The sequence below is a fragment of the Hylobates moloch genome, unplaced genomic scaffold (genome assembly GCF_009828535.3).
Source record: "Hylobates moloch isolate HMO894 unplaced genomic scaffold, HMol_V3 SCAFFOLD_1, whole genome shotgun sequence".
Taxonomy (NCBI): Eukaryota; Metazoa; Chordata; class Mammalia; order Primates; family Hylobatidae; genus Hylobates; species Hylobates moloch.
Genome location: NW_026652276.1, coordinates 41,615,550 through 41,631,119, shown reverse-complemented (window position 1 = coordinate 41,631,119; position 15,570 = coordinate 41,615,550). Strand labels below are relative to the sequence as shown.

At 42.0% G+C, this 15,570-nt stretch overlaps 2 protein-coding genes across 2 annotated transcripts in view; both read left to right on the top strand.

Annotated features, from left to right (window-relative positions):
* Window positions 1-2,491, top strand: part of LOC116810476 (aldehyde oxidase) — an 85,160-nt gene extending 82,669 nt beyond the window's left edge. The window contains exons 34-35 of the mRNA XM_032755020.2: window positions 578-745; window positions 1,634-2,491. Of these exons, the coding sequence (XP_032610911.1) occupies window positions 578-745; window positions 1,634-1,684 (219 nt within the window). The 3' untranslated portion in view covers window positions 1,685-2,491. The remainder of the gene's footprint in view (window positions 1-577; window positions 746-1,633) is intronic.
* A 7,333-nt stretch (window positions 2,492-9,824) lies between these two features.
* Window positions 9,825-15,570, top strand: part of LOC116810478 (aldehyde oxidase 4-like) — a 123,329-nt gene continuing 117,583 nt past the window's right edge. The window contains exons 1-2 of the mRNA XM_058427571.1: window positions 9,825-9,893; window positions 12,587-12,713. Of these exons, the coding sequence (XP_058283554.1) occupies window positions 9,825-9,893; window positions 12,587-12,713 (196 nt within the window). The remainder of the gene's footprint in view (window positions 9,894-12,586; window positions 12,714-15,570) is intronic.

Genomic DNA, 15,570 nt, shown 5'->3' with positions numbered 1-15,570 from the left:
ATCAACTACTATTGCCATCAGGTTCTATCTAATTTTTCACCTTGCAATAATCATCTTCATGCCTATTAATCATCTTCTGTATGTAGGTCATTTCCCTAGGCTAGAATTCTAAGAATGGGAATATTGGATCAAAAGATTAAATTACTTTTCGAAACAAAAAATTTACATAGGCCAGGCACAGTGGCTCATACCTGTAATCCCAGCACTTTGGGAGGCCGAGACGGGCAGATCACCTGAGTCCAAGAGTTCGAGACCAGCCTGGCCAAACTGGTGAAATCCCATCTCTGCTAAAAATACAAAAAAATAGCCAGGTGTGGCGGTGCATGTCTATAATCCCAGCTACTTGGAGGCTGAGGCAGGAGAATGGCTCAAACCTGAGAGGCGGAGGTTGCAGTGAGCTGAGATTGCATCACTACACTCCAGTGTCATGCTTGGGCAACAGAGCCAGACTCTGTCTCAAAAAAAAAAAAATTTTACATATGTAGTATGTAATATTTTTATATATGCACATATGCTATAAATATGCACATATATACATAGAGAGAGGTATAATCTAGCTGGCATGCTTCCCTTCAAGGGTCTGGGAGAGTCGGGGGTGTTCCTGGGGTGTTCCGTGTTTTTCGCTATCCGTGACGCAGTGAGTGCAGCACGACAGGAGAGAGGCCTGCATGGACCCTTGAGCCTTAATAGTCCACTGACCCCGGAGAAGATTAGGATGGCCTGTGAAGACAAGTTCACAAAAATGGTACGTTCTGCATAGTAGAAAAAAAAATAGTGATCATAAAATTCTGAATTTTTGGCCTCTGTTCTTTTGGTAAGTTTTCGTGAACACACTGCTGTGGCTTTTCTTGCCAGAAAAGGTGACGGGAAACCGGGGGACATTTGAGCAGATGTGCAGAGGGGTCCTTGAACTTGTACCCCTCGGGTTGCATTTTTTCATCAGCCTGGCCCTGCTTGGCTCCATTCTATACTGTTTGACAAAAGAAGGTTCATTCCCATTAGTTTTATGTTCCTCTCCTGTTTTGCTCCCTTCCTAGGATATCTTGGTCAGGAATAGAAGTTCAGAAACTGTGTTCTGAACCTAGGACACCCAGGCCAGGAATATAGGCCCCTCTGACAGTCTGCCTCCACCCCAACCCCAAACGGGCACCAGGAAAGTGTGCTAGCAGGAACCCCTCCCCTCTGGCAACAGCGCCCATGCCGAGCAGACATCTCTACCCTCCTTGGATATTTTCAGGGACAGGGTTTTTAATTGTGGAAGAAAGTCATGCTGTTCACAGTTACCACCCTGACTTTGACTGAAGGGAAAGCCCCTCCCATCCTCCACTCACACTGGCTCTTTGTGGTATCCTTCATGGTTTTCCCTAAGCCCCCGCCATGTTGCTTTTTCTACTCTGGAGAAACAGAGACCCACTCCACTTTTCACTGGGTGGTCTTCAAGCGTGAGATGATAACCCCAGGAGCTCCCCAGTCCTCCCCTGGCTTCCTCTGCACTTCACAGGCTGTTGTTCCCTGATCTGTCATGGCCCTGGTTGCCCTCTGCTGGTGTTTAACCTACTTTATGTTCTGCTATTTTTCACCTAAGTCACAAACATTTCCCAGGTTTGAACATCCAAATTTGTTTTTATTCTAGATTCCGAGAGATGAACCTGGATCCTATGTTCCTTGGAATGTACCTATCTGAATCAAATGCAAACTTCTGGAGAAAATGGAGTGCCTCTTCCCAGATGGCAATCTGTCCTATCTCTGTTCTGGAAGATGCTAGATCTGAAAGACAGAGTTTCCACAGTTCAGAAATAATCTCACAGTGTTGGTTTTCTATGGAGCTGATTTAAAGTATTCCATTTAGATTTGATAGATATGCTTAAGCAATCTATAAATCATTTTCAATGTTATAAACACTAATTGGTTTCCTCTAGGGTGATATTCGCCATTACTCTGTCTCTTCGATCTATCCAGCTAAATGGAATAGGTGATGACTTGCATATGACTCATACTTGGCTTGTATCCACCAACAGAAATTATACTATATAGTGAAAGGCAATTTTCTAAATAATTTCATTACTAATATGAACTGTGAAGTTGTCATTTTTTCATTTGTCCCTTTCTGCTATCACCTTCCTCTTGTCAGAATGAATATAGACACTGTATCTAAGTGGGACCAAAGAAAAGATAGCAAACTTTCACCAAAGTTTTCATGAAAACCCAAAAGCTTTAAAAGTTACTATCAAGAAATTGAAAGGAAACCCACAGAATAGGATAAAATATTTGTAAATCATCTGTTTGATAAAGGTCTTGTAACCAGATACATGAAGAGCTCTTACAACTCAATAAAAGGCAAGTAATTTACAAATAGGCAAAAGAATTCCTGGATGGTGTGGCAGTTCCATTTTTAGTTTTTACCCTAACTACTCTGACTTGATCATTTAACATTCTATGTATCTAACAAAATGTCACATGCATAAATATTATGTATGAATAAAATTGTTTAATGGGCAAAGGATTTGAGTAGACATCTCTCCAAAGAAGATATATAAATGGCTAGTAAGCATATAAAAATATGCTCAAACTCATTAGTCATTAAGGAAATGCAAATCAAAACCACAATGAGCCACCATTTTATATGCACTAGGATGGTTGTAATCAAAATGATGGACAGCAGTTAAGTATTGGCTAGGATAGGGAGAAGTGGGAACACTTATCCATTGCAGGGGGCAGTGTAGAATGGTGTAGATACTGTGGAAAACAGTTCAGCATTTCCTCAAGGAGTTAAACATAGTTAACATAGAAGTTAAACATAGAATTACCATAATCTTAGGTATATACCCAAGAGAATTTAAAACATATATTCACCCAAAAATGTATACATAACTGTTCATAGCATTATTCATAGTATCCCAGAAGTGGAAACAACTCAAATTTCCATCAACTAATAAAATGTGGTATATCCACACAAGAGAGTTTTATTTGGCCATATAAAGAAATAAAGCACTATTACATGTGACAACATGGATGAACCTTGAAAACATTGTCTAAATGAAAGAAGCCAGGCACAAAAGGCCGCATATTATATGATTCTATCTATACAAAATGTCCAGAACAGGCAAATTCACAGACACAAAGTAGATTAATGGCTGCCAGAGGCTGCTGGGACCACAGACTGCTAATGGGTATGAGATTCCTTTTTGGGGTGAGAAAAATGTTCTAGAATGAGTGGTGATAATTTTACAACATGTGAATATACTAAAAACCACTGAATTGTAATTTTATAAAGGTGAGTTTTATGGTATGTGAATTATACCTCAGTTTTTAAAAAAGTATCTGTGGAGAGAAACAGAAAATGTGGGAAAGATTGAGAAGTTGTGAGAATCAAGAAGCCTATCCCAATCAATGGCTTTCCAAAAACATGGAAGCCTCAAAGGGAGGCTAAATAGCAAGGCATAGTCAAGGAAAAATGCCATTTCCGTTAATAGCAGAGAGAAGTCACATGGATCTCTCCCCTTAAGAGCAGATTTTCTCATTTATACCACAAGTATGTACAGAGCATTTTACTCTGTGCCAGGCACTGTACTAGGCACTTGGGATTTATCAGCAAACAAAATAGACAGAGATCTGTGTCCTTGAGAAGATCCTATTCTGGTAAGGGCAGACAGAAAAATTTTTTAAATAATAACAAGTAAATTACAGGAGTATGGTTGATGCTTGAGTGCTAAGGGAAGAAGTAGAAGTGGAGCAGGTTAAGGCCAGTGGAGAGTGATGGAGCAGGTGGCAGGTTGCGGTTAGAATAGGTAAGAGTAAGCCCTCCTGAGGAAATGAGAATGGAGGCTGTGAGCTAAGCAGGTATCTGGAGGAAGACCATTACTGGGGAGACAGGGCATTAGAGCAGAGTCTCTTGCAAGCAAGTGCGCCTGGTCCGTTTGTGGAGCAGCAGTGGGGCCCATGTGGCTAGCACAGAGCCAGGGATGGAGGCAGTCATGCAGAACCTGGGGGCCGTTATAAGGACGTGAGCTTTTAATCTAAGTGGCTGCAGAGCAGAAAAGTGACGTGGACTTGCTTCTGTTGCAAAGGATTGCCCTGGATGCTGTGCTGATGCAGGTCATTGGAGGGCAAAGGTCGAGGGTAGACGCCTCCTTTCTGTCGCTTTGCCAACTCCTCCCCCTCCAGCCCACCTCTGTAAATATGGAATTCTCGAGAGAGCCACAGGCCCTCTTTCCCAAGCTCTCTCCCTGGTGGGTGGCCTCCTTTACTTCCATGGCTGCAGGTGACTCTCTTGCTTAAGCTCTGGCTCTGTAAACCCAACTCTTGCTTTTCATTGCCACTTGGATGTCTCAAAGGCACCTCAAATGTGTCCCAAGCAGATCTCCTTGTCTGTACAGCTGTCCACAGGTTGCTAGGCCGGAAACGGGAAATGATCTGAGGTGCTTTGTTCTCTTTGCACACACATCTATTCAGGTATGAAATCCTGTCAATCCCACATCAAAGACAGTTCCTGAATCTGCCTCTCCCTCTCTTTATTTCCATAGCCGCTACGTTACTCCAAGCCACCTTCATTTCTCCCCTGACTATTGCGATAATCTCCTCCTGATTTCCCTGCATTCATTTTGCTTCCCTTCCAACCATTCTCACATTGAAGCCAAAGATACACATGAATTTATGGGCATGCACACATGCACATGTACACACAAAATCATCATGTTACACTCTTGCCTAAAACCCTTCAATTGCTTCCTATTCATCTCAGCAGAACAATGTCCCAAATCCCTAAGATGGCACCTGCACCCTAGGTTATCTAGCCCCAGCCTGTCTCTCCAGCGTTGGCTCATGATCCCTTCCCTTTTCCCGTCTGGGTTTCCTGTTGTAGCTCTCACTCTGGAGCCTTTGCCTGTGTCCTCTGTCTGGAGGGTTCTATCACTTTTACCCCTCCTTGGGTCTGACTGCCGCTATCCAGTACTGCTCAGCAGTTACAGGCACAAAAGTAACTTGAGGATCTTGTGAAAACACAAGTCGTAAGATCAAGCAAGCAGAAGTTATACAGTAAGAAGGAAGCAGAACATCCAGAACCAAGCAGGAGCAGGAGCGGGAGGAACAAGCCAGCAGCAGGAACAGGTACCCCAGACACAGTGACCCACGCCAGTGCTTCAGCATCTCTCCCTCCACTCACACCTAGAGCTGCTAGGCAGGGTGGAGGGGTCCTTAAGCTGATGCAGAAGGAAAAAGACAGAGCTGGGTTCACGAGAGGGTTGGCTGCATACCTGGGTACAATCCAGATATGCAGTGTTGGCAGTATAGCCCCTCTTAGAGGTGGCAAGGGGAAATTTTCCCAATGGGCGGGGCTTTGGGGAGCACACTGATTATCCACATTATGTGGAAAACAGGAGTGGCACAATCCAAGGTTAGGATATACATGGAACAAACGGTTTGGCCAGCTGGTCAAGGGCCTGGGTGGGGGGAGCTGATATTACAAGACTGGGCACAAGATGGCATATGAATGGGCATATGGAAGTGGGCACGATGTGTGAAGATTTTTGTATCACAGGCTAACACCCAGCAGGAAGCTCCCACTGCGCAAGATTTGCTAAACAATTAAGTGGACCAAATGACATGGCCATGTGACATTAGCCAACTCTGTCATCCATCACCCCAGTCAGTGCTCACCCAATGGTGTCAGGGATGGAGGCCGTGCACGGACCCAACAGCATGGGCTCCCACTTGCCATGTAGCTGATGCTGATTCTGAACATCCAATCTGCTCCCAACACAGACCAAAGCTGGTCCTCAATTTGACACCATCCCTCCAGGAGACCAACTGGCCATTTGGTGGCAAACTGACTACAATGAACCCTTTCCATTCTGGAAGGGGCAATGATTTACTTTAACATTTTCTGGGTAAAGGTTTGCATTTCCTGCCTGCAAGATCTTAGCCATCACCACTATCTAAGGGCTTACACAGTATTAGATTAATCATCATAAGATCCCATGTAACATCACACCGGGCCAATCTACAGCAAAGTAAGGGGATCTGCTTTACAGCAGCCTGGGAGTGAGTGCATGACTGTGGAACCTGCTGGTCACATCAGACGCTATCCTGCTTGGAACAGCTGTTCTGACAGAGCAATGGAACAACCTCGCGCAGGCACAGCTGGAATGCTAGCTAGAGGATGGTTTCCCTCCTCCAGGATGCAGGATGCTTGAAAATGAGCACTCTGTATGATGTTGTGTCCCCAGTGGATGGTTCAAACTGGCAGAGGATAGTTCGGCATTTATAACAGAGGATGGTTAGTACCTATTGTATATAATAAAATTCTTCAGATAGATAAATAAAAAACCTACTAAGAGAAAATAATCAAAGGAGAGAAGAATAAATACAAATACTCACTAAATGTGTAGCAAGATGGATAACCTCACCAAACAAGATAAATGCCTACTATGAACTGTCATTTCTCCCACATCCTGGAAAACTGGAAAGTAGGGGTAATGCTCAGAGCTGGAGAAGGCTGTGTACGTGATTTGTTATATTAAGGAACACATTTTAGAAGGCGATTTAGTTGGATTCAGCAATGTGCATAGCCTTCAACCCAGGAATTCCAACTCTAGGAATTTGTCCAACAGAAATACTTGCTCAAATGTCCAAAGATGAAGTCCAAGGATTTTCAGTGCAGCATTATTTATAATAGTAAAAAATTAAAAACAATGTAATGTAAATCAACAGATGACTATTTAATAATTTATGGCAATAATACAAATAGTTAACATTTACTGACAGCTTACCTTCGTATGTGCCAGGCACTGTTTTAAGCACTTTACTTCACAACAACCCCAAGGGAGATACTATTATTTTGACTATTTTACAGAAAGCAATTGAGGCATGGAGAGCCTAATTATTAGCAAAGGTAATTGCACTTTTTGCCATTGAAAGTAACGGCAAATACTGCAATTACTTTTGCACCAACCTATAACTTGAAAAAAAGAAAATTTTAAAATAGCATGAATAGTTTGAGTTCACTTTTTAGAAACTTTCAAAAATAATGTATGCATGTATGTATCTATGTATATGTGCATGGGAAAATTCTGTACAGATGCAAAGGAATCTGAAAATAGTTGCTTCTGCAAAGTAAACACTGGGATAGAGGATTTTCACTTTTTGCTTTATATACTTTTATTTTTTTTTAAATAAGCCTTCTATTTGTAATTTAAAAACAAATTATGAAAAAAAGTACATTTATCATCAAGAAACTCCCCTGAATGTAATTCATTTGCAAATATAGCACAATTTAGCTCCATGTCACTGACTAAAGCAGCTTCTTGTTGCTGCTTTAAGAAGATGGTTTAAGGCTGGGTGCGGTGGCTCACGCCTGTAATCCCAACAGTTTGGGAGGCCGAGGTGGGCAGATCTCTTCAGACCAGGAGTTTGAGACCAGCCTGGCTAACATGGTGAAACCCCGTCTCTACTAAAAATACAAAAATTAGTCGGGCCTGGTGGCATGCCTGTAATCCCAGCTACTGGGGAGGCTGAGGCAGGAGAATCGCTTGAACCTGGGAGGCAGAGGTTGCAGTGAACCGAGATCACACCATTGCATTCCAGTGTGGGCGACAGAGTGAGACTACATCTCAAAAAAAAAGAAGAAGAAGAAGAGGAAGAAGGGGAGGAGGAAGGGGGGGAGGAAGGGGAGGAAGTGGAAGAAGAAGAAAGAAGAAAGAAGAAGAAGAAGGAGGAGGAGGAGGAAGAAGAGGAAGAAGAAGAAGAAGAAGAAGAAGAAGAAGAAGAAGAAGAAGAAGAAGAAGAAGAAGAAGAAGAAGAAGAAGAAGAAGAAGGAGAGAAGAAGAGGAGAAGGAGAAGAAGAAAGAAGAAGGAGAAGGAGAAGAAGAAGAAAGAAGAAAGAAGAAGAAGAAAGCTTATTTCAGTGGGTTGTCCCCACGGCAAGGAGAAATATACATTGTTTAAGGGCTGAATTGCAATTAAAATTCCAGGTTGGCTTAAAGGAGGAGGAAAGTGGAGGTAACAGAGCAAGGCGGGGAGACAAAAGGGTTGGGAACATAGACCGACAGGAGTTGGTTGGAGGAACACAGTCAGGAAGCAGATACAAATGGCCCCTGGAGCTGCTTCATCCACTATTCATCCTCTTCCAGGGAGCACATGGCAAGCCTGTCAGGCAGACACAGGAACTGGTGCTTTTGATACAACTTCACAAGATTCAGCCAATAATGGTGGCATAATGTCACATTCCAAGGCGTCAGATGAACTTGGTTTGTTTGTGTGTGAATGGAAGAAAAGTAAGTTTTCTACATTATTAATAAATTCATATAAAGAAAGAAACCATGATAGAAGCAATCTTTTATTAATGTTTGCCAAGAAGATCCTAGGTTCAGGTGACTCTTGTGTGAGTTGCTGATTTGCTGTGTGACTGTGACAAACCTATATCAATGTGTATCTGTAGTTCTTAGGGTTCTTAGGGGAAGGGGAGGAGAGAAGGAGGAAGGGAAAAAGGAGTAAAGGAGAGAGAGATGGAGAAAGAGAGAGAATCTCTGTAATGCATGTAAAGGTGTCAGTATTACCAGATGCAACGCGTTTGTGTTGATAACTTCAGACCATATTTTGTAATTGCACCTGTATTTATCCAAGCCATCAGGCACCGACTTCTCTTTGCTAGGATTTTCTGCATCTCTCTCTTCCTCCCCACTTCCTCCCGCAGCTCTGCCTCCTTAAACTCTTATCCCACCACCACCATTGCCACCACACACACACACAAATTAAGGATCCCAAATCTTCCCATCATTTGCAAATAATTACAAAACTTTTGACTAGCAAGAATGGAAGAGAAGTCATCCAGAAAGCCAGGAATAAACTTCACAGTTCATTGACATTTTAACATGTTCTCCTTTATGCAGGGATTCTTAAATCATTTAAGTGAATGGGCCAAACAATTGTCTGGGCCCACTTTGCTCCGAGTGCTTGAGATTTAGCTAAGGCATCATCTATAACTAGAATTGGTGCTCCTTGTTTTTCACTCTCCTTGACACTGTGCCTGATGTGCAGCCCTATATCCTTGTTTTGAGTACCACTGGCCAAGAGGAAGAGGTAAAGTTGAAACCGAGCATACATGCCCTGCGTGTCACACACTCCACATGCGGCTGTGAAAAGAAGTAGAGGCTCAGAGTGGTTATGTAACGTGCCCAAGATCCCTCAATTAGCAAGCACTAGAGGGACCCTGGCTTTCATTCAACTGCTCCCAAAGAATCTCCCAAAAATCCCTCAATTAACAAGCAGTAGAGGGACCCTGGCTTTCATCTGACTTCTCCCAAAGTTTGGTTTTTTTCTACTGCTTCATATTTTCTCCACTAGGGAGATGGCAACTCTTCTAGAATTTCTTTGTTAAAGGGAGGTGCTAGTGGATTGTATGAATGTTTTCCTGTGGATACCAAAAGAATGCTATTTGTCTACTGCTGCCAAGGTCTTGCTTACTTAACTTTTCAAATTTGATCAAAGAACAAAGAGTATGTTTTGCAAGTGGTGATGAGAATTAAAACCCTTAGTTCAAGTCTCCATTCTTTTACTGAACTGTGAATGCAAGAATTTTAAAAGTGTATAGCTACCCAATATTTCATAAATTTTTATTATTTTCTTCAAGCCAGGGTTGTGTTACAATGCAAATTCTTGTTGGTTATCCTCTGAAACAAAGCCAAATATTTGTCCTGCCAAAAGAAAGTCAAATACAGTACAGCGTCATGTAACTCTATAATTGCTAAAGAGATGTTTAATCAAGCCAGGCAAATAAGATCAACCAACCTATTCTAAATGATTCTTACTATTCAGAAATAATGGGCCACATGAAAACTGACTCAATCTATATAATCAATTCCTCTGTGCAGGTCATTGAGAGAAATTCAGACCCTGAAGTAAATTTACTGTTTTTTTCTAAGAAAATATCATATCTTTTTATTTGTTTAAGAAAGCAAAGCAAATTAAAAAAAAAAAAACCTCTGGATACTGCAATTTCTCTTGCATTTATAGAACATTTTCCTTCTGCATGCATCATTTCAGTTTGTCAGTGTGATGGCTGGTCAAATAATTACCTGCCCTCATACAGCTTACACTCTGGTGAAGTTATTGAACGACTTGCCTTCCAGTTGGTCTCATTTAACTTCTTCCTCACACCTTCCAGGCTCTTTATAAAATCACACTAGAGATTATTTGAAGGGTAATGTGTTAATTATCTGACCAACCATCACAACCAACAAACTGAAATGGGCATAGGAACAAACAGAAACCATTTCAACTTCTGAGATTTTTAATTTTAACAAGATAGTTTGGAAAGAAAAATGGCTTTCTTAATTCCAAGTAGTAGACTCTTTATTTTTAGGTAGCCATAATACTATACACTCAAAATCATTTATGTCATGGCCCAGCTCTAACACTCACTCAATTAATTATATTCATATCAAAGTAATTACTATTATTATCATCTAAATACATATTTTCTTTTTCTTTTTTAACACTGCTGCTGTCACTGTGCCAATTCTTTTTGGCTTTACTGTGTAAACTCTGAAATCACTTCTCTGTCACCGCTTGCCTGGTGCCCGCCTACTTTTTCTGTAGACCTGCCGTCACCACCAGAGAAGGTGTAGGAAACACCTAACCCAGGATTCACCCAGTTCAGGTAAGAGCACATTTGAGGATAACAATGGGTTTAGGTAGCTTCTTTCATTGTCTGAGTGATCGCTTATGGTTTTAGAGGACACAGATGGCAGGTAAAGGTCTCTGTCTCCTTTACAAGAAGAAATATTACCCATTCTTAATTTCCTTTTTCCTTCTGCAGCTTTATTGATTACTATTTGAGGCTTATTACACTTCCATAAAAATGTGGAGGAAGTGGTGACGAGGTAGCGACCCCCCCCCACAAGCCTGTCACTTCAGACCATCTCATTGCCTCAGGGAGGAATTTCTCCCTAGGAATGCTTTGGGTCCTGCCACAGAGACATAAAAAAGGGATGATTCACATCTATTATGGTTCCTATAATAAAATAAGAAAAAGGATTGGGCACAATGGTGCACACCTGTAATCCTGGCACTTTGGGAGGCCGAGGTGGGAGGATCGCTTGAGCCGAGGAGTTCAAGACTAGCCTCGGCAACATAGCAAGGCCCCATCTATAAAAAAATAAACAACTCAGCTGGGCATAGTGGTGTGTGCCTGTAATCCTAGCTACAGGGGAGGCTGAGATGGGAGGATCACAAGCCCAAGAGTTTGAGGCTGCAGTGAGCTATGATCAGGTCACCATACTCCAGCCTGAGTGACAGAGCAAGACTTCATCTCTAAAAATAAATAAAAATTAAAATAATAAAATAAAATGAGAAAAACAAGGATGCATATTCTATCTTTGGTCTGTGTAAATAGTCATGCTGATAATTCTAGCCAGAAAGAATAATTTTGTGACCTGAATGTTTAATTTGGCATGTTGCTGTGTAACAGTCTTTGGTCAAGACTATAGATGTTGATACAGGAGCCAGAAAATAAAGAAAATAAGAAGAAAAAATGACAATATATGTTGAGTACCCCACACCAAACCAAGTTATAAACCTTTGGATATAAAGATTATGTCTTATTCTAAAAATACCCTCTCCCATCACAAGGAATTGGTGTTTCATAAAGGTTGTTGGCAAATCACTGAGTCAAAGGTCACAGGGGAGGAAGGTCACTAGCCTGTTGGTTCTTTGGCCCCCAGGAATGCCCTCACTACATCAGAGGCACGGATGTGTCTTTGTCTCAGGGCCAAGGCTTTCTTTTTTTTTCTTTTGAGGCAGAATCTTGCTCTGTTGCCCAGGCTGGAGTGCAGTGGTGCGATCTTGGCTCACTGCAACCTCCGTCTCCCGGGTTCAAGCAATTCTCCTGCCTCAGCCTCATGAGTAGCTGGGATTACAGGTGTGTGCAACCATGCCCAGCTTATTTTTGTATTTTTATTAGAGATGGAATTTCGCCCTGTTAGCCAGGCTGGTCTCAAACTCCTGACATCAGGTGATCCGACTGCCTCAGCCTCCCAAAATGCTGGGATTACAGGCGTGAGCCACCACACCCGGCCAGGGCCAAGTTTTTATAAGATTTTTAAACTCATATACTGAAGAGACATTAGTAAAAACGCCCTAAAGTGAATAAAACACCAGTTACCCTCCCAGGTCAGAACAAAAAGTGTGAAGTGGAAAAGCTGGAGCTCTCTTTGTGGAGAGAAGCCTTGGAAATAAGCCCCTCCAATTTAACTTCTTTTCAGGAGGAGGGGCAAGTGGGAGCAGAATGAGGAGAGAACACAATAAAAGTAGGTAATCCCTATGTCTGTGGTCTTGGTTAAATCTAAACTCTGCCGTTGAAGTGATGCACTAGGCTGACACTGAGGACTTCCTTTCCCAACTACCTCAATGGAATTTTTTCCCAGAAAGCCTCCATTGGCATCCGAAATGTAAACAACCATGGCACTTCCAGCTGCTACCTGACAGGCTCTGGACCTACCTGTAATTGTACCAATCAGAGGCCTCTGTTTCATTTCTGAGAGCCTCTTACCCCTAAACTTTTCACCTGGAGCCTTGTGTCCTTTGCTTTTAGGAAGGAATTGCTGAAGCCCACAGACCCCAATGTGGGTTCTACAACCTGGAAAAGGTGATGACCATCTACACTGTCCTGAGGAGCCGCCCAGAACCCTCCATAGAGCAATTAATGGAAATCTTGAGTGGTAAGTCACTAACCTCTTCAACTGTGGAAGAGTATTGTCCTTCCAAGAGGAGCAGAGATGCTAGAGCATTTTCATCCAAGGGATCAGGCCAAAAGGCTCAACAAAGATTTATTGATTGATCTTTATGATTCACACCTCTTGAGTAGTGTGGGCAAGAATTATCCATTCCTACTTAGCAGGAAGGGAAACTGAGGCAGTCAGCCAGAAAGTAAAGTCAATTTTCCATATGACTGTTACATTCTTGGCACCATATCAGTTGTTTCTGGTAATTTTAATGTAATATATGTTTGGTAGCATATGCTTATTGAAACAGCCTTTGTGTGGGTGTCTTTGATGCAATTGCAATGTTACTGGAATGGTATTTGGAAATATTAGGACTCTAAAATCTTTTAATTATGTATTTAGAGCTAGCCAAAAGAAGCAGCGACCCTTTGGGTTTTTTTTTTTTATTATTTGTTGTGGTTGTTGCTGCAATGGTTACTGAAGTGTTATTAACACTTACGAAATCATAGACTCTTAGGAATTGGGAAAAAACACTATGACTCATAAACTTGCATGTAATTAAAATGCCTTAAGACTTTAAAAATTACATTTCCACTGTTTTGTCCTTTCAGAGACTTTTTTATTCTGATTAAATTTCACATATGCATTCTATCCTGTCAAGATACTTTTAAATTTTTATGCTGCTATTTACAAATCTGATAAACACTGCCTGCTGTTTTTATATATTATTGACTAAAATATTGAACAGAATAAGCCAAGCAGAGAACTATGAGAAAATCAACACTTAACATTGAACTGTTATTTAATTAAGTACAGGCCTTTCTGTGATATGCATTTACGTTCCTATATCCTTTCCACAGAGGACCACAGGTAAGTCAAATGCCCCTTGAATCCCCATGCACTGTGTCTATGACATTGATCAGAGTCTCAGTCTAGAATTTTTATCCTAAAAGGGAATGAGACTAATGTTCTTGAGGTACCCAATCTCCTTTTAGGAGCCATCATTCCTAGGCCCTGTTGTCAATAATCCATTCCAGAATAGATTCAGAAAATTGCCTGAGAATGAAGTCAACCTCGCTTATAACCCATCTTTTTGAAAACCAGGATCAATGGTTGCCTGTCTCCAGTGTTCTAGCACCACTTTGGTTTATCATGATATCTCAAAAAGCTTATCGACCATGGTTTAACAGTCTCACTTACAAATTATTTCACAGTCATAGGACATAATTCATCTTGTTACTCTGATCCCTTGAGCAAATTTAAAGAGGCTAAATGCTCTCTTAAAATCTCCACATATCTTGGGCTTCAAGTCTCTTTTAACTGTGCTTGTCTGATGCTTTAGGTTCACCAAGCATTCATTTGTGAGAAATACGGAGGCAAAAATAGGAATGAGTTTTGCCTTCCCTCTGACATCTATTAACATTATTCCATCTTCTTTGAGCTGTGTATGTGTTCTCTGTTTGATGCATTTTTTTGTTGATAGTATCTTCCACAAAATCTATCTCAATTTGATGTTTAGCCTCTTGACACTGCTCTGTGTCACATGTTTCCCTTCATCTCCAGTTTTGTCCCATGGCTTTCATCATTTGTTCATCTTCTTTCTTTGTTTTTACTATCAGAGACCAATCTGAGTATAGCCCTCTTATTTCTTCTTCATTTACACTTGTATCCTCCAAATTTCATTTCTGAGTGCTTCTTATGCCTTTTGTGCTATATTCTCTTTTTGTAGTTTCTGGCCAATGGGAGAGGTCCCATTGCTGCTCTGTACCTTCTAAAATTGGCTTTTCACAGCCCACAGCCCTGTAGAGTAAAACCCAAGATGCTGTCCCCCAACTTTCTTTCACTTTCACATCACAGAGTTTGTGGTTAACTTGGCAGCCATTCCTCTCATTGATTCCCCTGACTTTTGAGACATAAGAGAATTTTTTAGCCCCTCTTTTTTTTTTTTTTTTTTGAGACAGAGTCTCGCTCTGTCACCCAGGCTGGAGTGCAGTGGCGCAATCTCGGCTCACTGCAAGCTCCACCTCCCAGGTTCACGCCATTCTCCTGCCTCAGCCTCTCCGAGTAGCTGGGACTACAGGCGCCCGCCACAATGCCTAGCTAATTTTTTTGTATTTTTAGTAGAGACGGGGTTTCACCGTGGTCTCAATCTCCTGACCTCGTGATCCGCCCGCCTCGGCCTCCCAAAGTGCTGGGATTACAAGCGTGAGCCACCGCGCCCGGCCTAGCCCCTCTTTTTTAAGAAGGGTGGTTGAAGGATCCTTTTCCAGCTGTATCCTTCTGTTCCAATTTTGTAATTTGCTTCAGAGATATCCCACCCATACCTTTCATTGGACCTGATGGACTGTGTTGTCCAACCCCCACTGGGAGTTAAAGATTGGTTCAATGGGTAGGATGGAGATGGAAGTATGAAGGAGTCCCACACTAGGGCTGCAGGAGATGCTTTGAAACTAGGTGTTCAAACAGATCCAAGAGTCAAAGAGGAAGCTGGGTTCAATAAACAAGAAGAAAAGTTTCAGCATTTTGCTGAAAACTGAGGCAGATATCAAAAGCCAAAGAAGGCTGGGCACTGTGGCTCACGCCTCTAATCCCAGGGCTTTGGAGGCCAAGGCAGGCAGATCGCTTGAGATCAGGAATTCAAGACCACCAGCCTAGCCAACATGGTGAAACTCCATCTATACAAAAAATACAAAAATGAGCCAGGCATGGCGGTGCACACCTGTAATCCCAGCTACTTGGAAGGCTGAGGCATGAGAATAACTTGAACCCAGGAGGCAGAGGTTGCAGTGAGCTGAGATCACACCACTGCACACCAGCCTGGGTGACAGAGCAATACTCTGTCTCAAAAAAAAAA